Consider the following 26,506-nt stretch of genomic DNA (forward strand, 5'->3'; position numbering starts at 1 on the left):
TTTATAACTCTAAGATTCCTCTTGTATTTTGTTGTAGTTACATCTTTTTAAGTTATTAGTACACATTATTACCATCTGTTTAGCCAGTTGCAATTATTTAAATCTTGAATTGTAACTTATTTATCTAGAAATGTTTTGCATTATGCAACTTTTCGCTGAAGTTGTGAGAAATCACTTTTAGTTGCTAGGACAGAAAAGCACCATACAAATGACAGTAATAGCAGTACTGATGCCACTAAACACTGAGAAGTGATTTTAGAAGCTTCAAGGATGATCCCAAACCTTGTTCAACCCCTATTCATAGGAAAGGTGTATCTGTTGAGCATTTGTATCTCTTGTAGCTATTGAAGATAGAGGACCAGAGATATGAGGAGAAAAGATGGTAAAAGGACAATAGAAATCCCAAAATACTTTGGGCTGTTGGTTGTTGCATCTATTTTACTTCAGCTAATATTTCATAAAGAAAGTGTGTTGTTTAAATAATTATTTTCTTTACAACATATTTAAAAGGTCCTAATGTTTGTGCTCATACGTACACAAAATGATCTAATAATATAATGTCAGGGTTCTGACAACAAAAGGAGGAGAAACTGAGGGGTGGGGGAAATACAGATGTAATTAAATTTATATGCATTATTTCAGTTGTGGATATGAACTGAAGTCAACAGAATGATCTTCTATACAAAAATGTCCTTGATACAGAAAACCACAAATGTCAGGCTCTACGTTTTTTTAAAAAACATACAAGTGCAAATACCCTCATTCCCAAGTAAATGAGCTGACAAATCAAACTAAAGTAAACTCTTGAATTTACCATAAAAGTGTTTCATATCATTATGAAGTGAATATAAGGTTATTTATATCAAATATCTCAAAGCAAAACACAGAAGACTTTAAGGTAACAACTGAGTATTTATTTGACAAAAACTCAATAACACAACAGACACTACGATTAATTCCACAAATGCAGGGTGTTTGTATCGAAGAGAACTGATCCTTGACAGTCAATATTTATTATAAGTACACTGAGTGAAGTGTTTACAGCAAGGAAAAGCTTCTGCGATTCTGCAAGTGATTTTACTCATTTAAAGTTGCTAATCTGTGGTTATTTTTTTAAATAAGGGTGAAACCATAATACAACAGCAATTCTAAACCTTTGCATAATAAATTGGGTATTTTTTTATCTCTATTTGGCTTCTCCTAAAGCTGAAGAGCAAAAGAACACAGACTAAACTAGAATGAAGAAACTTTTGGCTCATGAAAATGGTTTTCCCCAACCTAGTCCCCTCCAGATAAATTTGACAACTTCCCAGGCAGCTATGCAGGTTAGAATTAGAGTTGTCTAACTTCATCTGATATAACTTGTAGTATAAATGACTCAATGCTTACATAAACTGCAATTACTTTATGGGAAAAGGTTGACAGTTAATATAAAGAAAAAAAGCAGAAGAATAGCCTCAATGGTGGTAGCTTGAGAACACATGCATTATTGGTGAGGTGACACTTCAGTTTGGCTTAAAATGTATTGCTTTAGAAAGGCACAGATGTCCCCACAGGAATGTGTTTAATACCTCATCTATTTTCAGATACTAGGACAATTTTTGAGACCTAAAGTGGAGAATCATCTTTGGGCAGGGTCTAGATCCTCTTCTCAGACCTCCACTGATCAAATAACATCATGGCATCCCAAGCATCACTATCAAGAGTGACCTGAAAGGGTGTGGCACAGGTTGGGTATCACTTAACCCAAATGCTTGGGGACAAAAGTGTTCCGTATTTTAGATTATTTTGCTTATTGCTGCTAGCCATTAGTTTTTGCCTTCAAGACTACAGGGTTGGCACTTTCTCTTTCAGCTCTTTTTTGCTGACTTCCACCTTTGAGGTGGCAGATGTAGCACTACTGCTTGCTCATTTTTCAGGTCCTCAGTCTCTCTTCCGGACTTGTGAAGCTAGGAGAAGATTGAAGATCTGAAAGATGAATAAAAGTAGGAATGCTGCAGCTGCTGCCTTCAAGGTGGAAGCAGGTGGTTGCGGGCAAAAAAATAGTTTTTTTCATTCCAGGTTTCTGGATAAAAGGGGCTCAACCTGTACTTGCAGACAACAGTCTTCCCTCTTCCTCAATAGGAAGGACAAACAAAGTGTAATAAGATGGTACTTGCAAGCACTAAAGGAACAAAGGTAGAAGTAGCAACTTGAAACAAATGGTTTTTCTCCCCCTCCATTTTCCAAGGAAATTTCTGTTGTCTCTGATCAGCAAACAACAACGGATTCTTCTCTGCTACAGTAGATGAGGGTAGGCCTTGGGAAAGATGGTGTCTCCAATTTTGACAGAGGTAAATTGTGAAAAATGTACATTTTTAGGAAGGGAATAACTCCCTGGAGTGAGAATGTAGGCGGTCTCTCCCAGAAGAAATAGGCAAATTGGGAGTCTATACTGCCTTTGAGGAAGCCTACTAAACAAATGAGCAATGCACTATAATGCTTAAAATTCAGTGCAGGAAGGTGCTACTGCAATGTTCTCTAACAATTAACAGAATCCCGCATGAATAAGTACAAAAATAAAGGGAATTACATTTATCAAAAGATTTTTGACAAGGTTAAAATTAAAGAGTAAAAGCTGTTATCTTAAAACAAACTGTGGCTTCATACTGGTGCAGACATTTATGTTACAGCTTGCCAATCTCAGAGCCAAGCCTTCTTTCTATGTTTTCACAGACACATCTGCCTCTTGAGCCCACTTCGTGCCATGCAAATGTTTCACAGAGATTTTCTGCCACTTACCCTACACAGGAAGGGAAAGATATCATTAGCAAAGACAAATACCCACTTGATGCACCAAAATAATCACCCCCAAATATCTTTTTTTTGTCTTGTTAATCTATACTGCAGCACAAACAATGAGAAACAGAAATAGATAAGCCATACTCAAGATGCATCTCCTAATGTTCTACTCAACTGGAAGAGTAGGATTTTTAATTTCAACTTGGCAGGTCTGCAAGTAACCATATCCTCATTTTGCAAGGTTTTTTGTTAACTTGTTACTTCATCACACTACAGAATAAATCCACTAAACTATAAACCCCAGAATTCTGCAGGAGGCAGAAACCGGATTTTAAGTGGATTTTTTCCTCTAGTGTGATTACGTAGTTGGTTTCCTTGTGAAAGTCACCCACTGAAGTATAAACAGATTTACCAGAAAAGGATTCAGGGGAAGTAATTCACACACATCTAGACCTTAAGTGTAAAGGTCTGAAAAATCTCTGGACACCTTACACCTGACTCCTCATAATACCAATATTTTTGCTGCCAATACATACAGAAAATGATGTTCTGATATTCATAAATATTTTCTTTTCCTATATGCTTCTAAGAAGGACATTAATGATTACATCAGCATATTTGGCCAAATGTTGCTGCCTTTGTATTAGATAGAAGGCATGATAATAAAATGTTGAAAATATTATATTAGGCCTAACTCAAACTTAGCACAACAAAATCACATCACCCAGAAATGAAACAGACACATTTTACGTAGCAACACCACAACAGTACTAATCTAAGAACTTCCAGCAAGGCAAATAAGTGTAAATGAAGCCTATATTTGTGTGCTGTGAACAGAAAACTAGACATAACTAGATGAAGAATGTTTTTCATATCTTTTATAGAACAGAAACCTTTGTTCATGTCTTCTGGTTGCCATCGTCTTCATTTGAGCGGCACCTATAACACAAAGAATAAGTAAACAAGCAACTTGGTTTTTGTGAGATTAAAAATTCTGTAGCCATAAGGCTGACTGCTGCTGCTACTGGAGTTGGTATGATCAACTCTTTTCAAATTTTGTACAGAGGGGTACGAAACAATCGTGGAGGAAATAGAATTTGTATGACATCTGTGTTAAACTGCCACCAGATGTGCAAGAGAGGCTGGAGTTGTGTTGCCAAAGCAATGCGGCACATTACTTTGTGTGCAAATAACTATCAAGTAATCTACGTCTTCATTTCAGTGAGAGTGAAAGCTGCATTCTGTCTCCTGCACGAACAAGAAATATTTTAAGTAAGTTGACAAAAATATACATTTACTACTGTTCAAATTAACTTAAGCTGTAGTGGAGTCAGGGTAGAGGCTCAAAACAGATAGTATATCATGTGCCACCTTGTTCACTCATTATTTTTAGAATGGTGGGGAGAAAATTCATTGTGACCGCCCCGCAGACAAGAAGCATCATGTAATGTCACACTGAATGTGACGATGCCTAGGTGGGTCCTTAAAAATCCTATTTTAAAACCTTTTTATATGAAACATTTAGATTTGGGGTGCCTTCATAATCCTGTTCAGCATACATGAAAAAAAATATTGAAGAATATGATACTATGTGAACTGCTTATTGAACAAGACCTGAACTGGCAAATATCAATTGATTTAGTTGAGTATCTTCACGATGAACAACGAACTATTGTTTAACTGGTTGCTAAATGTTTATCTACACATGCTGTCAGAAATAACCTTGTTAGGAAGGTGAAGTTGGTGTCTCAGCAAACCAGACCCCCTGGAGTAGGCGTTGAGTGGCCTGTGACTTGCCTTCCTTTGTCTCTCTCAGCACCATCAAAAAGGAAAAGTAAGAAAAACAGCACAAACATTAGTTAAAACCTGCATCCAATCCAATAACACACAGGAAAACATTTCATTACAGTGAAAGTAGATAGTATCTGTGTTGAAACTCACATCCTGCACATATGTATAGGTATAGTCCTCATCAAGGAAACAGATAGGCAGGTGAGTTAGCTGGCAAGGAAAGCCCTCCCCCCACTGACCTCTTTGCCTGCTTTTTCCTTCTCTCTTTCTCTTTTGCTATCTCCCGTTTATTAGACTGATACTTCTCAGGGACATGCCCTCTTTTATTCAAGTTTCAGCCATACAGCAAGCCCCCTGAGTCCTCCATTTTGTTCTTCTCCTGGGAGTATGGCGAGAAAAGATGTCTCCAAAGAGCTTGATAGTTAGAAAGTTAGGCCCTTTCCCACATACAAATGTAGTTCTTCCAATTATGATTTTTTTGTAACTTTTAATGCTTGACTCTGCCCCTGTAATTGCTTAAATTCGTTTGCTCTACTGCTAACTCAAGAAGCTTCTGATAGCTAAAACTGCAATTACTGACTTACATTTTTCAATCTTTTTTCCTTTTTGAAATTATCCAAAAATCTGCAGGATGCTTGAGGATGGGAACAGTATTTATAATGTAAAAGCTGACAACTAATGTCTAGTATTGCATTCAAATGTTCACATTTATTCAGTAACTGCTACAATTAAGGGGCTATCAAAATAAAAAGATTTCTTACAGATACCTGAGTCAGCCACACTGGAAACAAAAATATTTTAAAAATGGCTACCAATGCCTTGTTCACAAAAGACTTTTATTATCTAATGATGCATACTGAAAACATACAGAAATCTGCATGGTCCACTTTACATGCAGCAAAACAATCTTCACTTTACAATAAGTGAAAGTCAACTGTTTTTATGCAAGAGACAACACTTTAAAGTCACATTTCTTAAAGAAAGCTTCATTTACAAAAGAAATAAAAGGTAAAGAAGCAATTACCGCTTTTAAAAAGCAGCTGCTTTGCTCAAGAGTGGAAGGTTTATGCCTGTATTGAAAGACAACATGATCACAAAGAATGAAAACAATGAACAAACAAAAAACACCTGCAGCATAAAGCAGTACACTTTCAAATGACATACAAATAGTTAAAAATTTCATTATGGTGTTTTCTATCTGGTCATGAGAAAGGACGTTCTTTTAGAACCAAAGCTGAACATTTGTTAGTAAATGGAGTTCTCTCAAGTCTGAACTGTCTTTCACAAAAGGTATAAAGTCTATATAGCAAGTTGATGTTTTTAAAGAAACAAAAGTAATAAACAGTACACTGAAGGCGCTCTCTCCATCAAGTGCACATTCCCCCATTTTATTCTTTGAATGTGATGATCAAACAGAAGTTGGAATTATGCCACAGTTGTAATGCCAGAAAACAAAAACAAGGTCATTTATAAAACATGCAGGGAATTCTGCTACAAAGCCCTTATTTGTCAGTTGTTCCAGTACAATTAACATCTTAAACACCAGCGATGTTGATGGTTTAGCTTACCTTCAGTGTACTGAAAGTTGTACGCAACCTGCTTTAAAAGAGGAGGCCATCCCTGCGGGGCAGGCGCAAGAAGGAACAGGCCCCCTTCGGCACTGACTACACACCAAGGGCATGCTGCTGTGGCCTGCACGCACACACCTAGGAAAACGCAATATAAACAGCATTTACGCTGGCCATTTTTCAGAGACCCAAATGAAGCCAATTCTGCTAAAAACCACAATCAACCACCCGGTCTTAACTGTTTTTTGCTAACAGTCGCTTTGTTTATATGTATTTGAGAGAGGCAGGGAGGGAAGGAAGGAAAGGACAGTGTGCATGTGCATCTGTATTTTTGATTATGCCTATGTATTTTATATATATATATATGTATATATATTATATTATAGAACTGCAACAATATACATTAGCACTGTATTTCTGTGCAGTTGTGGCAATTAAAACAGTTCTACAGTGAAAAAGGTAAACACAAGAGCCAGTATTCTAACATTTCTAAAAGAAATATCCGACTTCGTGTTAACTCACATATCACTCTTCCTCAACTTTGCCAGGAAATTATTTATATGTTATATGTACACTTATCAACTGCTGTGAAATCTCATCAGTCTTTGTATATTAACTATTCAAACCCTTTGAATATCTTCACTGGATTTAAATTTTCTCCTGGATGAAGGCATGTTGCAGCGCCTGGTTGATACTAATCCGCTTTGCAGGATCCAACATGAGGATCTGGTCCAACAAGTCCTTCAGCTGGTGAACCTTTTTGCGCTGGTCTTCGGGAAGACGTTGGCACCCAATCAAATCTGCTAGCAGGTCCTTTGTTGGGTTAATGGTGCTCATGACAGTGACTTTTTCCTAAACAATACAATAAAAAATGAGGTCATTCAATATTCGCTTTCAAAGAAAGCAATGACAGAAATAGTAAAAAAAAATAGACATTCCAATTAATAGCAGCATTTAATAAAATATTTAACAGACATTCATTGGCTCTAGAATAGAGTATGTCACATTAAAATAATAAGATTAAAGAACTACCAATTTTTCACAAGCTTTAGATATGTCAATAAGGCAAAACTTATCTGAACAAACCAAAGAAAGAAATAAAGGTTGGGCAATTTCAGTTTCAATGAAAAAGTACAAAGATGGTATTGTATACTTCCAAATGAAGCATCGCAGTAGTACAGTTCAGACTTACCCTTTCGGTGACTTTATCTACCTCTATGTACATGAAGTTAAGGTTTTGATCGAAGTGCTGATCTTTGAAAACACCTTTTCGGATCATCTGAGGGAAGGGAAAACATAGCAAATTAAAAATATTTAAAGATTCAAAAATATATACCCTTAAAGTAGTAATCCCAAAAAGGAGATCTGTTTCCACTATGTAGCCAAAATTTAAAAATCAAACATCTTTTTTATTTATTGTGGTGTTTTGAAAAATAAAATAACGAAATTACTTTATTCCTGAGAGACATATAAACTTCCTTTCAAACACAGTGATACCTTAAGTTAAGAGTTTAATTTGTTCCATGACTGAGCTCTTAACTCAAAACACTCTTATCTCAAAGCCAAATTTTCCCAATAAAATGCTATTAATCTGTTCCAACCCCCCCAAAACCCCTCCTTTTTTGTTATGTGTTTTTAAATAAGAAAATATATTTTATAAATAATAAATAATGTATAAATGCACATTCACATGGAACAATAAAAAATATCAACTTTGAAATGATAGAAGCACAAAGTTATGGCACAGAAAACAAAGCAAAGAGGCAGAAGCATTATTTTCTTCATACTATACTCATTCCAGCCTCCCTATCTTGCTCTCTCTCTGCATGAAGCATAACATACCAGGAATAAACACCACACAAAATCAACTAACCCAAAGTTCCTCAAAGCGGACAAGAGCAAAACAGACAGCAATCTCCCAAAGCAGACAAGAGCACGAAGCACAGAGGCAGCTCCCTTGAAGCCCTAAAGCCCTGTATTCCGGCATAACTGCTCCCTCTGGAGCTAGCTGTTAACTCAAAATGCCACTCATATGTCAAAGCAAAACCGGGATGAGCGATGACTCTTAACTCAAAACACTTATAAATTGGGACTCTCTTAAGTTGAGGTTCCACTGTATGTCATACTCGGTTCACCGACAACAGTTCCAAGGAAACTTGGAATAAAATGGTAGATTTTCACTGTGTCCCTCTGTATAAATTAAAATATATGACAATTTACTACCAACTTACCATCCAGAAATTTACATCACAATCCAATTTAAGATGCTGGTTGGTAAAGTGACATCCAAGCAAAATTCCCAGTTTTGGGCATGACGGGGAACTGCAGTTTAAATTAACAAGGTAAACAATTTGGTGATCAGCTGGTGGGAAGGAGACAATGAACCAAGGGAGGAAGTGTGAACAAGCAATGAAATACCAAGCCATGAATTCCTACAATACCAAGACAATTTGGAGACACTGGTACATTTTTATAAGAACTGTATTTCTTTACCTTGTTTGGCATCTTTCCTTTGAGGTCCATTGCAAGTTTCAACATATGGTTATTGGTTTTCCCAGGAAACAATATTTTTCCTGTGTAAAGTTCATACAAGGTACAGCCTACAGACCACATATCTATACCGTAGTCATAGATTTTGCCTATAACTGAAGGAAAACAGTTTTAGAGTTAATCATACAAAATATCACACAGAAATTAAGGTCTCTCACTTCTCTTGAATCAGCCAGAGAATGAACATATTGTGTTTATCCTGTGCCTATCTATTCAAAAAAGGCAACTCTCCTTCTGGTCTTCAACAATCTTTTAGTGAATTAGGCATTTTCCAATAACTTACATCATATTGCTCACATTTGTTGTGTCAAATGGTGGATGAAAAGAGAATTGAAAAAAAGTCCAACAGAAATTATGCAACACGGTGGTATCTCACTCACAGCCCAATATGAGACACTATTTCAAACAGCCACTTCTAAACTGCTGTTCAGTTAGGATTTCTGCAACTTAATGTTGGAAAACTATGATTCACATACATTAATGTCATACAGAAAGTGCCATAGGAATTTGTGGATAGCACTTCAAGTCCCTCTTAACTACAGCCTCCCTTCACATTCCAGCTTCCATATACCTTCCTCCAATGAAATTTAACTACACAACAGAAAACCAAATACAAATTTCCACACATCTCATTATTCATACATGTGTAAATTAGATCAAGTATTAACTGCAATATTTGAGGATCTCAAAATAGATTAACTTACTGATTTCAGGAGCACGATAAAATCGACTGACAAGATATGGCGTAATGTCATTATCAGCAACATGGGACGCAGATCCAAAGTCACAAAGCTTTAAAATGGTTTTAGACTCATTCACCTAAAAAGCAGGAAAGCTGTAGTTAAACCTTCTAGAGGGCAATAAGCTGCACTGTTTCAGAGTGCATATGATACATATGACATACAGCATATTGAATGTCCTAAGTAGTGTATTATTCAACGTCACTATGTTCATGGAGCACACTATTTGGAGGAAAGCAGAATCAGGTTTAATCTATTAGAGGTCTTCCCATATACTAAATATCTCTTTAAATTATAAACACCAAAAACATTGTCTCAAAAACTGAATGACCACTTCCAAGACATGTATACTGTTCTGTTTTTAAAAAGTTATTCTGTAGTAAGACTGACATCTATTGAGAACGAATGGAATTCTTTTTCGTGGTTATTCTTATCACTAATGAGGAAATACACAACAATTCAAACTGTTATAGCCAGTAATCAAGTTACTTACTGGGTTGCTGTAAGTTTTTCAGGCAATATGGCCATGTTCAAGAAGCATTATCTACTGACGTTTGAGGATGCCTGCCATAGATGTAAGCGAAACGTCAGGAGAGAGTACTTCTGGAACATGGCCAAACAGCTCAAAAAACTTACAGCAACCCAATGATTCTGACCATGTATCATACTAAAACAACCATTACCTTAGATTGATGCCAAGTCTATACAAGTGTCTAAACATACAATTAACACTGTCTTTTTAGGGTAACACTGTGTTGCAGATTTGTCTCATTCTACCAAAATATAAAAATGAAGCTACTATACACATCATATGTACCATGTAGGGAACGGGAAAAGGAGGTTGAAGCTTTTCTACAAGGAGCAATGTTCATTTTAATAAGGAAAAGGTTTCAATTGTTCACCTGACCACTCTACAATAAGGGTAGGGAATCTGTGGCCCTCTATGTTCTAGACTACAACAGCCATCAGTTGCAGTCCAATCTTGGATTATAGATATTACTATACCGTTTTATATGAAGACATCCATGTATTTTGATAACTACACGGACATCCTGGAACCAAACCTCAGCGAATACTGAGGGCCCACTATTGTATTTTTGTATCTTAAAGGTTTTTGGACATAGCTATTTGCCAATGATTACTTACTAAAATATTGTCTGGTTTGATATCAGCATGCAGTATGTTGCATCTTTTAAGAAGTTTGAGTGCCAGGAACAACTGCTGACTGTAGGATCGTACAGCCTTTATGTGAAGACCAACATCTTTTCCGTACTTCTTTAATACCTCGCGTAAATTCATACTTGAAGAGAAAACAGAAACACAAAGAAAGAAATCAGGGGGAGGGGGGGAATAAATAAGAATTAACTAAATGAAATCAGAGATTTTTTCACTAATGGAAACTATTTCTGCTGATTTCTTTTGTTCCAGCATATCATTCCAGACTAGACAGATGAACAGTGAGCACTACTTAAGCAAAGGAAGGACCATGAGTACACACACCTCTTTCTATTCATTCCATCCCCTACCCACTATGTGTTCATCCAAAAAATCTGACAAGGAAGGCAGGTGAATAATGTGACAATCCTCTACGCCCCAGAAATTTTGTGCAACCACCAGTAGTTCTCAATCTGTGGGTCCCCAGGTGTTTTGCCCTACAACTCCCAGGAAGCCCAGCCAGTTTACCAGCTGTTAGGATTTCTGGGAATTGATGGCCAAAACATTTGGGGACCCACAGGTTGAGAACCACTGCACTACACCTTAGCAAGTGCAAAGGAACAACAATGTCTGAAACATCCAGACTATGTGTTATTTTGAAAAGAAAGAAAAAAAGCAATAAGATTAACAAAGAGACTTTGAAAAATACCTTTTAAAGAAGACTTAAATCTATTTTTGAAACCTACCTGAGTGGTTCAAATACAAGACAGAGATGCTGCTTGTGATAAAAATGGCGAAACAATCGAAGACAATGAAACTTGTCATCAGGATCTGCATCATTAAGCTTCTTCAAAAATTCCAATTCTTTTAAGCCCGTTTTTTGCCTGAAAAGAGATCCATGTAATATGATAATGAGTACATAAAAAAGCAGTATTTAAACTGTGGGTACATGACAATATAAAGTAGCAAAAATAATAAAAAAATTTTTTTCTAGTCATAGGGCACACTGGAAGGTGGCAAATTAGAGAGAGCCACAAAGAAGTTCACTATTATTATGTAAAGATATTTTAAAAAATCTCACTTACATAAGCTCATTGTTTCTTATAATTTTGACAGCCACTTCTTGGTTTGCTCTTGCCATATCTCTGGCCCTCACTACATTACTGAAAACTCCTTGGCCTGTGTAGCCATATACATTATAACGTTTATCTAGGACTTCACCAATGTTAACACCTAAAGGAAATGAAACATATGTAGTAAGATACAAGTTACTGTTAAACAAATTATCTATGCACACTCTTAAAACATCTTAAGACAGTGCAATGAAGGGCAAGAAAGATGATATCCCATATAATTACACAAAATGCAAACAAACTATATACATTAGCAATTGTGTTAAACTATACTCCAGTTCAGCAATATTCTGTCAAGGGTAATCTCATAAGTAGAACTTTCAATATTATTTCTTATCATTGCAATGGTCACCATATAAAAATTGGCTTATGTGAACAATAGCACTCCCGCCCCAACCGTTTCTAGGAAGAGATGCTGAGATGATGTCTTTTCTCCCCTACTGCTTTTGTCTTAGCTGTAATGGAATAGCCTATTTGAACATAAAATTTTCCAAAACCATGAGAAACAGAACTTTCCAAAACACTGTCAAAGGCAAAACATATCTGACCAGGCCCATTCTAGGATGCTACAAGATGAAGTTACAGAAATGGCTCATCCTGCTCAGTTTTTACACATAATATTCGGGAAAGCCACCAAGACAACTATGCCTACAGGCAGTCATAAGCAGAGATTAAGAAACAGTGCTTATTGAATCATGCTCCCAAGAAACTGGGTACTAAGAGAAAAATTGTCTCTTGAAGTTGGCCTTTATTTTACTAAGACAATGCTGCTATTCATATATTATACTCTACATAAGTATGCAATTTCTCAAAATGAAAAGTCCAAAAATTAATTTATACAGTGTACAGAAAGTATAGCACTCATCATACTCACGATAATACCCCTCTGCATCTGTCCAATTATCCCTGAGATTGGGGTTTTCTTTGAAATCTTTTCCAATGCCAGCAGCTCTAAGGCGTGCACTCTAAAAGAAAGCCAAACAAATCCAACCTTTTTGTTTCTGTTCTCCATACCTGAATTATTTTCTATATTCTTGAGGAATGAATTTGCCTTTAAATCTAGTTTTACAAAGGGATATATTTTTATGACAAAGAATTTAATGATATTACTGTACTAAAAATATTACGCAAATCTTTACTGCCACATAAATGTCTTTTATATTCCCAACTGTGATTTTGTGCAATGGAAACAGTGTGATACAACTGGAGAGCAACCATTCTCTGAACTTCAAAGTCTACTCCAAATGCTTGCATAAAGCTGATGAATTTTTATCCAAAGCCATTTGAATTTTATTTAGTACAAGATAATAAGAAAAATCGTCAAAGAATCATACTTCTTTACTGATTTTTTTTTACAATAGGGATCAGAACATCTGAAACACTGATATGCAATATTATAAAATTACTTACATCAAAATATGCAGCAAACATATCATCTGATTCTGTAAACATATCAGGAGCGGTGATTTTCTTCTGAGATGACCCTGGAAAGCCAAAAATAATTTATATCATTTTAAAAATAATTATAATAATATACTACCGTTTTAGGAATCCTCTGAGGAAGAAACTGCACAAAAAAAAATCAATCAAGGTTTTACCTGGCGCCAAAGTGAAGCCCAACACAGCACCAGGTTAATCTCCTCATTAGACTGAAGAATGAGAAACTTCTAGAACAAGGGTGCCCTCTCTAAAGAACTGTCTGTTGGTGATCAGCAATTATTTTCTTCTAAGATGTCAAAGACTGGCACCATATTTGTACCCACCGTGTATAATTTCTTTCTTGGAAATTTTCCAAGGACCAGCAGCTCAAGGATGTGCATCAGTCCAAGAACTACCACACTAAGTAGCACTCGTCCCTATCCACTTAAACCTATGATGGTGGCAGTACCAAAGAAGGAACTAGGGCAGATTTGAAGATACAGAAAATAATGTATGAGAATAGATCTTTAAACTACTTGTTTCCAAGCTGTTTAAGCTTTTAAAATTTAAACCCAATGAAGCTGTTCAAAAAATATACCAAAATTGTCCTAGGATCTAGTGCTAGGCATAAAGAAAGTGGGAGGGCAGTTATCTTCCCTTCCTACTTCAATCCCACATTCACCCTCAAAACCTATTCCAATAAAGGAAATCATCAAAAGATATGTTTTAAACAGTTCTAGTAGAGGGAAGAGAAAAAGTCCCATCATGCTGATGCTGCATTGTATGTCAATGCATACAATGTGCACTTGCTTTCTGCTGATACAACATGTAGATACCAAAGTCACATCGTCTATAACTGAACTAGGCTTCTTTAAGTGAAGAAACATGTGTTTTCATATATCCTAGAAATGACACAATCTCTTAATCATAGCTAACATGATATCATACTTGATCTCCTTTATATTTTAAGGAGAACTTAGTCTTTCAGGTATTACACAGAAATACTTCTGAGTCTTACCATTATTTTGTTCAACTGTCATAAGGTTGTGCTTAGCCTTCACTGAGGCCTCAAATGTGTCCATATTTTCTCGCTCATACTCTTTCACATCAGCAGCAACTCGTTCGAGAATATCATCTGGTGAGTTTGAGCGACTGCGAGTACTGCTCTGAGGACTGCTTGGTTCAGATGGCATGGACATGTTACTATCTTCAGTTACATACTTGTATTTCTGTAGAGAAATCATCATAATTTAAGATAGTGACAAACTATAATCTAATTTAGATATAGTATTGAGAGAAACTAAATTGAGCATTAAGATGACATCCACAAGATGTTAAGTCCTGTTCACCCCTCCCTACTACAGTCCCATATTACATCCCAGTTCCCCAAGTTAAGATTTTCATAGGCAGTAAGTCAGAAGAGCACTCAGTATATCAACCAACTTTTGTTGGGGAGTAATTTTCAAAAAAACAAAAAGCATTCAAAATAGGTAAAATAGCAACAACATCATTAGCAACATCATAGCAGATCAGAAGCTTCTAGTGCCAGTAGTAGAGCGACTGAAATGAAGCACTTCAGGAACAGAATCATAAAGTTAAAAAAAATTAGTCAAATAACTACATTACTAAATAGGACTTTGGATAACAATGCTAACAGCAATGGTATTGTTTTATGTGGTTTAAATGTCTTAATATATGCATTTTATAATTCTATTTAAAATGTTTGTTTTAGCTGCACTTTGTTCTGAAGGAATCAAATGGTTGCCTGACTGTAAAGCCACCTTGTCCCCTTTGGGTTGTAGAAAGGCGGGGTAGAAATGTCTTAAATAAATAAATCTGTATCTAATTAACTCACAATAGGCTTCTTGTCACTTCCCACGTTCACAGAAGAGCAAAATAGAGGACTCGGGGACTGGTCATGAGCTTGGAAAAAGAGGCATGTCCCTGAGAAGTATCAGTAACAAGCAAGGAGATAGGAGAGAATAGAGTGACAGAGAGGCCAATTGAGGGAAGGGTTTTTCCCTACCAGCTAATTCATTTGCCTATCTATATGCTTGATGAGGACTGCGAACGTGTAGATGATGTGGCTGACTTCCAACTACTTTCACTCAGCAGTTCCAAATTCAACTGTTTCTTTCCTTAACAAAATAAGCCAGAAGGTTACAGCTCCATGACCATACACATAGATGGATTGGAATTTCCTGTGTGGGCTATTATTTCAATATAACCAAACCCTGTTCTGTTGTTTCTAGTCTTTCAATAAAAGCAGAGGCTCTATGGTGGCAACCAGGTATGCCAGAAAGAATGGAATTTGAAATTGTGAGGAAATTTGAATGTGTAACCATGCATTGTGACTTCTTTGGGTTATAACATTCTACACTTATTCCAGCAATTTAATTAGAACGTGGCATTGCAGGCTGAGTTCAGCTTTTCCTGTTAACATGCTATTTTAAAGATACTCACACCTTTCCATACTATATCTCTCTTTCTAACCACAACTGAAAAGTAAACGACTTACAACTACCCAAAGACCCATTCCTCTGAACACTAATTATCCATTTAAAACAACCAATATTTTAAAAGTTGACAAAATATTGATCTTGTGCCATAACCTTAGAGAACCTTTGAAGTTTTAAAAAAATACATTAGCTCATTAGTGCTTAGCTTTTTTTTGGATCAGACTACATTGAGAATGTGATAAAAACTCCCCAGGCAAAAATTACTTAACCACAATTTTCACAGCAGCAGGAAGGAAATTTAAATTTTCTTCCCTTTGAAATCAGCTTATGGACCCTCTCAAGGCTTATGAACTGCTGCATTATGATTATTACCCTTGATAAGTCTATTAACATGTCATTCTGGTAAGCATAATCACATACCTGTACAATTGCTTGCCTCTGTAATCTTCTCTGTTCTATGAGAGCCTCTTCATCTTCTTCTTCAACATCATAGTCTTCAAGGCTATTAGAAAATGTAACTATCACTCAACACCTGATATTGATGTAACTCAATACAGCAAGTACTGAAGGAATACTGAAAAATGTACTCATTAGAATCTTAAAACACAACAAGCAAAGACAGAAGGGACTGTGAAAATATCACGTGGATTCAAGGATTACGTTATTTTTCATCAAATAGCTGTGTCTCATAATAAATGGCTCAGAACTGAAAATTAGCTAATGTGTTTGAACTCCCTATTAATTTTCAAGACTGCCCACCATGTTGAAAATACTGCCCAACTTGTATGTTATGAAGTATCAAAATGTCATTCTTACTTTTCATCTGATGAAGATTCCTGCTCAACTTTCATTCCTTCAGAAAGACTTCCTTTAAATTTATCTTCTATTTTGCTCCTACTTCGACGTCTGTGGCCACCCCGTGATCTGGATCTCCTTCTAAGGCGAGATCTACTTCGACGATATCTATCCCTGAAAATGGGGAAAATGTTTTTAAACTGTAAGAAGAACAAGTACACTTTTAAATTAATAAGTATCAATCCTTTTGCATTGTCATAATCAAGATTTTCATTTTAAAATTCAAATAATATTCATCCAAAAGTAAACCATGATTATTTTTAGAGACCGGGGAAAATATATTAGTGATAGTACAGTGCAGTACAATTACAGGCATTCTCCAAAAACAAGATCAATTCTGTAAATTTGTTCTTAATATGAATTTGTATGTCAGTTGGAACAGGTACATTTTTAAGTCTAACTCCAGACACACACACACACACTTTGGGGAGCATAGGGAATGCTTAACACCACTGTGATATTTGTGATGTTAACTTGCCCCTGTTCAGAAGATTTCATCTAACTTTGTGTCCCTATGATAATTGGATTTTGAAAAATGTTCTGGAAAGAAGGATTAATGATGAGGCTTCAGTTGAGACATCTTTTCCCTATGATAACTCTTCCAGGAGTGAATTTCCCTTCCTAGGGCTAGATTTCACCCCTATTCTTAACTATGAGTCATTTGTAAGCAGATGTTTGTAACTTGGGGGCTGCCTGTACTAAGATTTTGAACATGATGTTGTGCTTGTACTTGCTAAGATTTTTTTTGGAATAAACCAAAAAGATATAGTATCATTTTACACAAATCAACATAGCTTTGGAACTGGCTGAACATATAATGGAAAAGGAAGATCATTAAAAATAACTAATGTTGTTGTGTGCTTTCAAGTCATTTCTAACTTATGGCAAACCTACAGCAAACTTATCATGAAGTCTTCTTGGAAAATTAGTTCATAGTGGTTTTGTGTTGTCTTTCTCTGAGGCTGAGTAAGAGTAATTTGTCAATGGGTTTCCATGGCTGAGCAGGGGTATGACCCTGTTCTCCAGTCATATTCCAATGCTCAAACCACTACAACAAACTGACTCTCGAAAACTTAAAATAAGAAACAGCTACTGTAAATTTACACACAGTGTTTGCTTCTACTACAAACTCTACAGTGCACACATACCTTCTACGGGGAGATCTACTCCTCCTTCTTGGAGACCGACTACGACGTAAAGGTGAGCGAGACCTTCGTCGAATGGGAGATCTGGATCTTCTTCTCGATGGGGACCATCTAGGTGGACTTGCATCTTTTGAGCGCTCACTCCTAGAGAGAATATCATCTCTTGTTCGTGTTCTTGAAGGTAGAAAAAGAAAAGATATAAAGCTGGAAGCTTATACAAAACAATAAACATATCCTTTTAATGTTCAAACTGAAATGTGAAGAAAAATGTACCACAAAACGCTACAAAACAGAAGAATGCTACTGCCTGCTGATTAGTAAAAGCTGCTGAAGCTTTTCCCAAGATGGTGGCCGGCGTCCTTTTAAAATTCCCACTGTCATCATCCCTAAGCAGAACATGAGGACAGCAACAGGGGGTGCACTGATGCTACAGAATCAATGCTACTTTCAGCTATCATAACATAATGATATGGAATGATGGGAGTGTGGGTTTCCAAGGTCATTAGTCTTCTCTGCCAAAGACTGCTGCTGCTGAATCACTAAACTTCAACATACATGAATCAATGGCATTGAGATATGGCAGTTAAACTGATGTCAAACTGTATTAATTCTACAATGTAGACCAGTGGTTTTCAACCTGGGGTCCCCAGATGTTTTTGGTCTTCAACTCCCAGAAATCCTAACAGTGGGTAAACTGGCTGGGATTTCTGGGAATTGTAGGCCAGAAACATCTGGGGACCCCAGGTTGAGAACCACTGATGTAGACGCACCCAGAAAAGAAATATTTTTTTCAAAGGCCCATTAAGTAGAAAAATTTACATTCTGAGTTTTACACAATCTCCAGTGATCCAAGTGAAACCTGTCCAGAGAAATTAATTGAGAAATTCAAGATTTCTGAGTATCGTGCACCACTTTGGGTCAAATACTGGGAGAAAGGAGGATATGAACTAACTAGCTAATTAATTGAAATATTAGTGTTTCTGTGACTACCACTACTATGCTGAAATACCTTGCTCAAAAAAGTTTTTAACTTATTTATACTAATTATTAATTAGGGTAAATTTTAAAATAGTCTTCCTAATGGAATTTATTGTCCCAAACAAAAATTGGAAGAATATTTTGCTAAAAAAGTGATTTACCACTACACTCAATACAGAATACTGTAAATGAGACACTTAGGTACAATAAACATTATCGTTTTAATGCTTTTAATCCTACCCTGCAAGATAGGCTGAGAGCATATCATACAAGACTGCTGCTGTAGAATTCACTAATACTCCTTCTGCAGGTAGGATCATTGTATTCAAGTTTTCCCATGTTCGTACAAACATGGTCAACTCACACTAGTCATACACAGAAAGAAAGATAATCAGATTCTGGGTGATCCTGTGTAAGTAGTGTCTTTCCTTCTCTGGAGATTTTTAAACAGAAGCTGGATGACCATGTTTTGGGTGCACTTTGATTGCGTATTCCTGCATGGAACTTGGACAGGATAGCTTTGTGATTACTCATAACACTTTGATCTTTAAAAATCCACCCCAAACAACCCCATAATAATTGAATGCTACAGTATATTGTAATACTGGGATGACATTTAACAGTTGAGTAGGAAATAATGGAATTGAATCAGAAGGTGTCAGGTTAACTGTAGTGTGTGACTACTATATGGTCTCCCCCAGGCAGCAGACAAGAGAGGCTTCCTAGCTATCACACCTTCACCCCTCTGAACTATGGGGGCTTCTCCAAGAGGCACGTGTGCAGACAGGAGTTAGATTATTATGTGTGGAATCCTTAAAGTCCCTCAAAGGGAGAGATGTAACTATTATGTATCTTCACCTCCATCAGAGGCTGAGAAAATATGACTTGCCCAATGTAACCCAATGGGCTTTTATGGGAATTTGAATCCCTAGCTCTTGTCATAAGTATACAGTAATGAATTTATATGAAGAAAAAAACTGTTCATAATAAAAATAGCACCATTAGGAAGACAATTTGAAAATTATGCCATACGTCTTCAGGAAGCAATAAGGATTAGGAAATGCAACCCTAGCTCTACCTCTACCCTATCATCTTACTACTAAAAACACTAACATATTGATATAAAGCATATCTATAATGACTGTGATCCAGAATTACTGTATTTATAATACATTTAATGATACCATTAGAACTTATTTTAGTCAACAGGAGTTTAAGGGATACCAGGGATCTACAATAAGGTAAGAAACAATAATCTGTGAAACCCTAGGGAACCATTCCCAAGTCAGCTGGTAAAATGTTCTGGCTCACTATTAAGCTGCTTTCTATGTTCCTATGAACAACTGCATATAATATTATTGACAGAACTGTAAAATGAGGGGCAAACAAATAAAATAAAATAAAGTACATTGCTCTTATAATATTTTTTTCAGTGAATTTTTATAATGAAATTATTATTTGTAGTTTAGTGAAGCACCACCTCTTTGGAAGAGAATCATATAATCATTGAGTTGGAAGAGACCTCGTGGGCCATCCAATCCAACCCCGTCAAGAAGCAGGAAAATCACATTCAATGCACCCCTTACAGATGGCCATCCAGCCTCCTCTTAAAAGCCTCCAAAGGAGCAGCCTCCACCATACTCCAAGGCAGAGTTCCACTGCTAAACACAGCTCTCACAAAGTTGAATACCTTGCAAAACTACAACTTCTATGATCCCACAACATTAAGTCTTAGCAGTTATACTGTGCTTCTACTTGCATCACTTTCTTCATCATTATATTCCCTGAATCAAATCCAGACCTCCCTCCACAAATGAAGTACTTTTCCATCAAATGAAGGCTCCAAGAAGGGTTGATTCTACATTCTGTTTCCAGTATAATATCCTACACTGCTCTGGATCTTTCTACAACCCTACAGAAGGGATTTGAGGGTGTGGGGATTACAAAAGAAGGTTAACCCATTCCCAGCATCACAGAAATACAAATTCAAGCCATTGCTTTATTGGCTAAAATTACCTGGGAGAAGAAAACCGTCTTCTTTCAGACTCTCTTCTTTTTCGCTCTAATGATCTGCTTTTTGCTCTCCTACTGGGAGACCGATTTCGGGATGGCGATTTACTCTGTTTAGATCTGCGATCATTCAGGAGAGGTGATCTGCTACGTCTTAGCTTATCCCGTGGTTTTGGAGACAAACTTCTTCCTTTTGGGCTACGACCAGGTCTACGACTGGGAGACCTGTTTTCTTTCCCTGATGATGCATCTTTAGAAGGAGATTTAGTGGGCTTTTTATCTCTTTCAGTCTCTGATCTTCTAGATTTTCGCTCTTTAGATCTTGATCTTCTGTCTTTGGATTTGCTCCTTTGCTCTACTGGGGATTTAGATATTTTGCCACGATCTTTGCTTTTACTTTCAATAACAACTGGAGATTTTTTACGCTCTCTTGACTTAATCTTTTCTTCTGCTTTGCTCCTATCTTCTGGAGATTTCGACTTCCTATTTTTCTCTTGAGAACGTCTTCTAAGGGTTGGAGATTTTGACTTTCCTACTTGGTCTTGAGACTTGGTTCTTTTTGATGGACTTTTTGATTTTTTTCTCTCTTTTGATTTACTTCTAGCTGTTCTTTCCTTTATACCATCAGCTCCTAATTTGCTCTTCTTTTTATCAGATCTGTGTCGAGTCCGTTCTTTTGATCTGCTCTTACTCTGCTTCTTTGAACTAGATTTATTGTCCACAATCTCTAGTTTCGCCTTAATAGAAGATGCTTTAGTTGAAGATCTAGTCCCATTTCTCATTTTATCATTGATTTCTCCCTCTTCTTCAGAACCTGACTCATAACCCTGCAAAATCAATCCCATGCCAGATTGAACTTTTCCTTCCATTAGCTCATTTTCAAGTTCAGCTTTAAGTAATGCTCTTTGTTTTTCTAAATCTTCCAGGGGCGCTAAGAAATCAATTTTAGTTCTTTTTGCTGGCCCATCTTCCTTATCAGAAGCATCAGCAGCCTCCTTTCGTTTATGCTTCTTATGCTTGTGCCTATGTTTATGCTTTTTGTCCTTATCCTCTTCTGAAGAATGTTTGTGTTTCTTATGTTTGCCTCTATGTTTGTGCTTCTTTTTTTTATGTCGGTTGTGCTTTGTCTGAGGTTGGTCACCTTCTGAAATATCTCCATTTTCTTCATTTGCACTTCTCTCAGAAATATCAGCTTCGTCAATACTATCAACATATAAAAAAGAATATTTCAGGGTCAAATAAAATACTACAATTCAACAGGAAAATTCCATTATGCTATTCATTCAGGGATCTAAACACAACCAATATCTTTGAAACATTCACATTGTGGTCATAAATGGTACTGCACGATTGTGCTGTGCAGTATGGTTCTAATTACTGATATATAGCTGTGAAAAATGGGATATTGGCAATTAGTCTTAGACATCTTTCCATCAACAACTCCCATCCAGAAGATTATTTATAGTCCTTTTCTTTCATGCCAACTCTGCTTCTATTTACAGAGTCAGTTGTTTCAAGAAAATAGGACTCCTAAATACACATCCAGCCCTGCGAACAGACAAGCATCAGGCAACACTATGGAGCAGACATGGGAAACTTGGGCCCTCTGGGTGTTTTAGACTTCAACTCCGACAATTCCTAACAGCTGACTGTTAGTAATTGTGGGAGTTGAAGTCCAAAACACCTGCAGGGCCCAAGTTTGTTCATGCCTGATTTGAAGAGTGGGTGTTTTTATGTAAGGGGGGGGGGGTGAATACAAGGACAGGATTACATTTTAATATTGACTGGCATAGGTGGGGAACCAGTTCTGGTCTGCTTTAAAAAGCAAATGGTACCTGAAGGTAAAGACAATTTGGGAAAAGAACTATGCTCCAAAATGAAACTTCTTGTTATCAAAGTTATTACTTCTTATCTTACCCTTTGTGGGCAAGCTGAACAATTAGTTTACTACCTACACACTCTTTTTATAGTACCTAAGAAGAAGAATGTTTTACTCCTGAACTGTCACGAACTCCAAACATGTTTTCAAAGTACAAATCATTCAGAGGAATTTGAGAGTAGGGTAAGATGGGAGCATCAGAATATTTTAACTCTGATTATCTTTCAACCCTAACAATGTAAGATAATCTTGTGTAATCAAATATTTTTAATAAGTGTAATGAAGATATTAGTACTTATTTTAAGTCAACTGTGGGGGAGGGGGGAGGAGCAAGTAATGACATTCCTATCCCCTACTTGCACATGGTATTTTTCTATTGCCGTGTTTTCCAGACTGGTTTTCCGACTGTTTTGTTGGACTTCAGCTCCCAGGATGCCAAAGCAGCTGAGGTTTCTCGAGTTGAAGTCCAAAAAACTTGGAGGATTAGAATTTAGGAAATACTGCTGTACTGGCTGAGAACCATCTCTCTTTTGCCTGTCCTTAAGACAGAAATCAAATGCGCTAGTGGAGAAACACTGCGCACTTTCCCTCACTTGTATATTTGTTTTCTATAGTAACATGGAAACTTACATAAACAGCTGCTTTTAGGGAACTGGTTTTACAGCCACACAAACATCCATGAGCCAAAACTATTGTAATGTTTTTATAACTTCTTTTTGTACTTATGTGCAGTTACTGTGTAGTATATGCTTTTAACTGCATATATAGAAGCCGCTACACACTTTATTTTGTTAACATTTCAGCTCAATGGCACACTGCACACAGGATTAAGGTCAGTCCTTTGATTAGAAAATCTAGCTAATGACACTCATTTTAGTTCTGAAATCGCCAATACTGCTAATAAAACACAAATGTCATAAAAAGCATTTTTAGCAGTGCATGCCTATTCACAAAATCAATTACCACATTATAAAAATAAAACAGATTTTTAAACACTAGTAGTGCCCTGTCTGTAAATAGTACTAAGTGAATATAAAGAATTATTACATGCACTCTCAAGAGAAACCAAATTTCTAAATACCATGATACTTAAGATTGTACAAGTCAAGTATCTATTACCTGCTAATCCAAAATGCTCCAAAGCTGTCAATGCTACTGGTTGAGATGGTGACATTTTGCTTTCTGATGCTTCAATTTTTGTTTCATACACAAAATTATTAAATATTGTGTATAAGATCATCTTCATGATATTCATGTAATATGTACATAAATTATAAATGATTTTTTAGACCAGAAACTCATCCCATGATATCTCATGAATTATATGCAACTACACGCAGTCCCTAAATTGCAAACATCAGATTTACAAGCAACTCCTACTTAAGTACAGGGGTGAGGTAACAGGAAGCGAGAGAAATCTACCCCTTCCACACAGTTGTATAAAATCCACATTGAACTGGATTATATGGCAGCGTGGATTCAAATAACCTAGTTCCAAGCAGATAATGTGGAGTATCTGCCTTGATATTCTGGGTTATATGGCTGTGTGGAAAGGCCCATAGAGAAAAGGAGTCTCCACTGAAACTTTATCTCCAATTCTTGTTTCCACAACAAGCCTATTTTTTCAAAATCAGATTATTACAGGGACAGAAAGTGGGGTGAAATCTTCTGAACAGGGGCACGGATAGGAAAACAAACACCACAGGGTTGTTAACCCTTCGCTACGGTATCCAAAGCTTTTATATGGCTGGAGTTACACTTTAAAAGTGTACCTGTTCTAAATTACATACAAATTCAACCTAATAATAATTCAACCAAATTCAACCTACAGAATCTATCTTCTTCCTAACTTGGGGACTGCCTGCATTCCAAAGTCCACTCCACTTCCAAACTGAAAACACTTCTGGTCCAAAGTATTTCAAATAAATACCAAAAGCAAACCCTTTGTATCCAGGAGTATAGTTCTAGGACCATCTCCTCAGGGCGTCCTTCCACACAGCCCTATATCCAAGAATATAAAGGCAGAAAATCCCAAAATTATCTGAGTGTGGACACAGATAACCCAGTTCAAAGCAGATATTGTGGGATTTTCTGCCTTGATATTCTGGGATATAGGACTGTGTGGAAGGTTCCAGGGAGATAGGGCAGAATACAGATAGTTTTTGCCAGTAAGATTGCCAGTAAACTGGATTAATGTCGAGAAAGAATGCATGTCTAAAAAAAGTGTGTCACCAACATGAAAAGTTTGGAAAGCTCTGGTATACACAATAGCATTGTAAAATGGTATCTCTTATATCAAATGGCAAAAACAAAGTTTGTTTTGTTTCCCCTCCCCTGGAACATTTTCAAGCCATGAGTAGCTAAATCTGTGGATATGGCGGGCTGGCTGTACTCAAACTATACCAATACTTCCCATGGATACTATATCCATTTTCAACTCATGCAAGGAACAGGCATATTTGTTTGTGAAGCAAACTGCACAAACAAAATATAGCAGACTTTCAGGACCCTTCCAGACAGGCTCCATATCCCAGGATCTGACCCCTGGTTTTCTGCGTACCCCAGATTATCTGGTAGCGGGGACTCATATAATCCAGTTTAAAGCAGAAAACTGGGATCAGACCCTGGGATATATGACCTGTCTCGAAGAGCTTTCAGGCCCCTTCTATGGGCCCTATACATTGCCATATAAAATCCAGGTTATCTGCTTTGAAATTGATTATCTGGCTGTGTTGACTCAGATAATCCAATTCAAAGAAGATAATGTGGGTTTTCAACTTTGATAATCTGGATTATCTGACAGTGTAGAAAGGGCCTACACTGCCATATAAGATCCGGAATATTTGCTTTGAACTGGATTATATAACAGTATTAACTCACACAATCCAGTTCAAAGCAGATAATGTGGATTATCCGCTTTGATAATCTGAATTACATGGAAGCGTAGAAGTGGCCTTGCTTAACTGGTACCCATGGAGATTGGTACATGCCGCATAAAATTGCTTGAGAGTTAGGACCCTTCCAGACAAGCCCTATATCCCAGGATGCGATCCCGGGGGTTTTCTATTTATTCCATATTATCTGGTAGTGCAGACTCATATAATCCAGTTTAAAGAAGAAAACCTGGGATATAGGGCCTGCCTGGAAGGGCCCTATCTGTTAAAAATAGACCTAACTAATATTATACATGCCATAAGCTCTGCACCGACATAATAACATTGAAATAGAGGAAATAAAAGCAAATCGTGACAAATTTAACTAAAGGTAACACTTCTGCTGTTCTATTCTATTATAAAAACAGGTTTTTAAAAACTATTATTTCTTCTTTTTCTGCTAGTTGCCTGAGTTCTGGTTAATTGAGAGCCTACTGGACTGTAATTAGAATTTTAAAAACAATTCAGAGATGGTATGAGAAAATATCCCCACGCCTATAAATCTACAAACATGAAGGAAGACACTGCCTGTAGTTGCCAAACAAATTCCTCCCACGTAAATATGGGAGGGAAACTGTTACAGGTTTTATTATGTGGGGGGAGGGAGAAGTAGCGGGAAAAACTATCGTCTGAGGCCCCTTCCACACAGTTGTATAAAATCCACATTGAACCAGATTATATGGCAGTGTGGACTCCGATAACCCAGTTCAAAGCAGATATTGTGCGTGATCTGCTTCGATATTCTGGGTTATACGGCTGCGTGGAAGGGCCCTGAGGCCCGTCCTACTCTGAAGGCCAGGCTCAGGCACTACTAGGCCCAGCCAAGGCCGCCTCGCGACCACAATAACGGCTCTTCAGGCACGCGCTCCTTCCTTCCCTCCCTTTGTTCTTTCTACTCTTCCTCTCTCCCGCCTTGTCAAAGAGGGCCTAAAAGGACAACAGCGAGGCGTATTTTTTAAGAAGGAAAAACCTGGTCGGCCTTACCCAGAGCCCTGCAGTCCCAGCTCCACTACCGTCGCCGCGGCCATTTTGAACTTCCGAACGACTTCGCCGACGCCGCTGAAGAGAGTGGGGAGCGTGCGCATGCGCGCGAGAGGAACACAACGTCCG

General features: G+C 37.1%; 1 protein-coding gene across 6 annotated transcripts; it reads right to left on the minus strand.

Annotated features, from left to right (window-relative positions):
* Positions 1–892: 892 nt before the first annotated feature.
* PRP4K (pre-mRNA processing factor kinase PRP4K) lies at positions 893–26,506 on the minus strand. 6 transcript variants are annotated; one of them, XR_010909823.1, is made up of 18 exons: positions 26,381–26,506; positions 20,591–21,787; positions 17,600–17,770; positions 16,413–16,565; positions 16,017–16,098; positions 14,156–14,366; positions 13,129–13,202; positions 12,593–12,683; positions 11,671–11,818; positions 11,332–11,469; positions 10,577–10,730; positions 9,395–9,509; positions 8,634–8,785; positions 7,333–7,419; positions 6,141–6,992; positions 5,597–5,642; positions 4,504–4,588; positions 893–3,720 (listed from the first exon to the last, which is right to left on the minus strand). XR_010909823.1 is itself a non-coding variant. In XM_060774761.2 (15 exons), the coding sequence occupies exons 1-15, from the start codon at positions 26,479–26,481 to the stop codon at positions 6,789–6,791; spliced, it is 3,078 nt and encodes a 1,025-aa protein (XP_060630744.2). In that variant the 5' UTR covers positions 26,482–26,506; the 3' UTR covers positions 893–6,788. The 6 variants fall into 6 exon arrangements, 1 of the variants encoding a protein (XP_060630744.2); XR_010909821.1 differs by having other exon boundaries at positions 4,504–5,642; XR_010909822.1 differs by having other exon boundaries at positions 5,597–6,992.

This window comes from Anolis sagrei, chromosome 4 (genome assembly GCF_037176765.1).
Source record: "Anolis sagrei isolate rAnoSag1 chromosome 4, rAnoSag1.mat, whole genome shotgun sequence".
NCBI lineage: Eukaryota > Metazoa > Chordata > Lepidosauria > Squamata > Dactyloidae > Anolis > Anolis sagrei.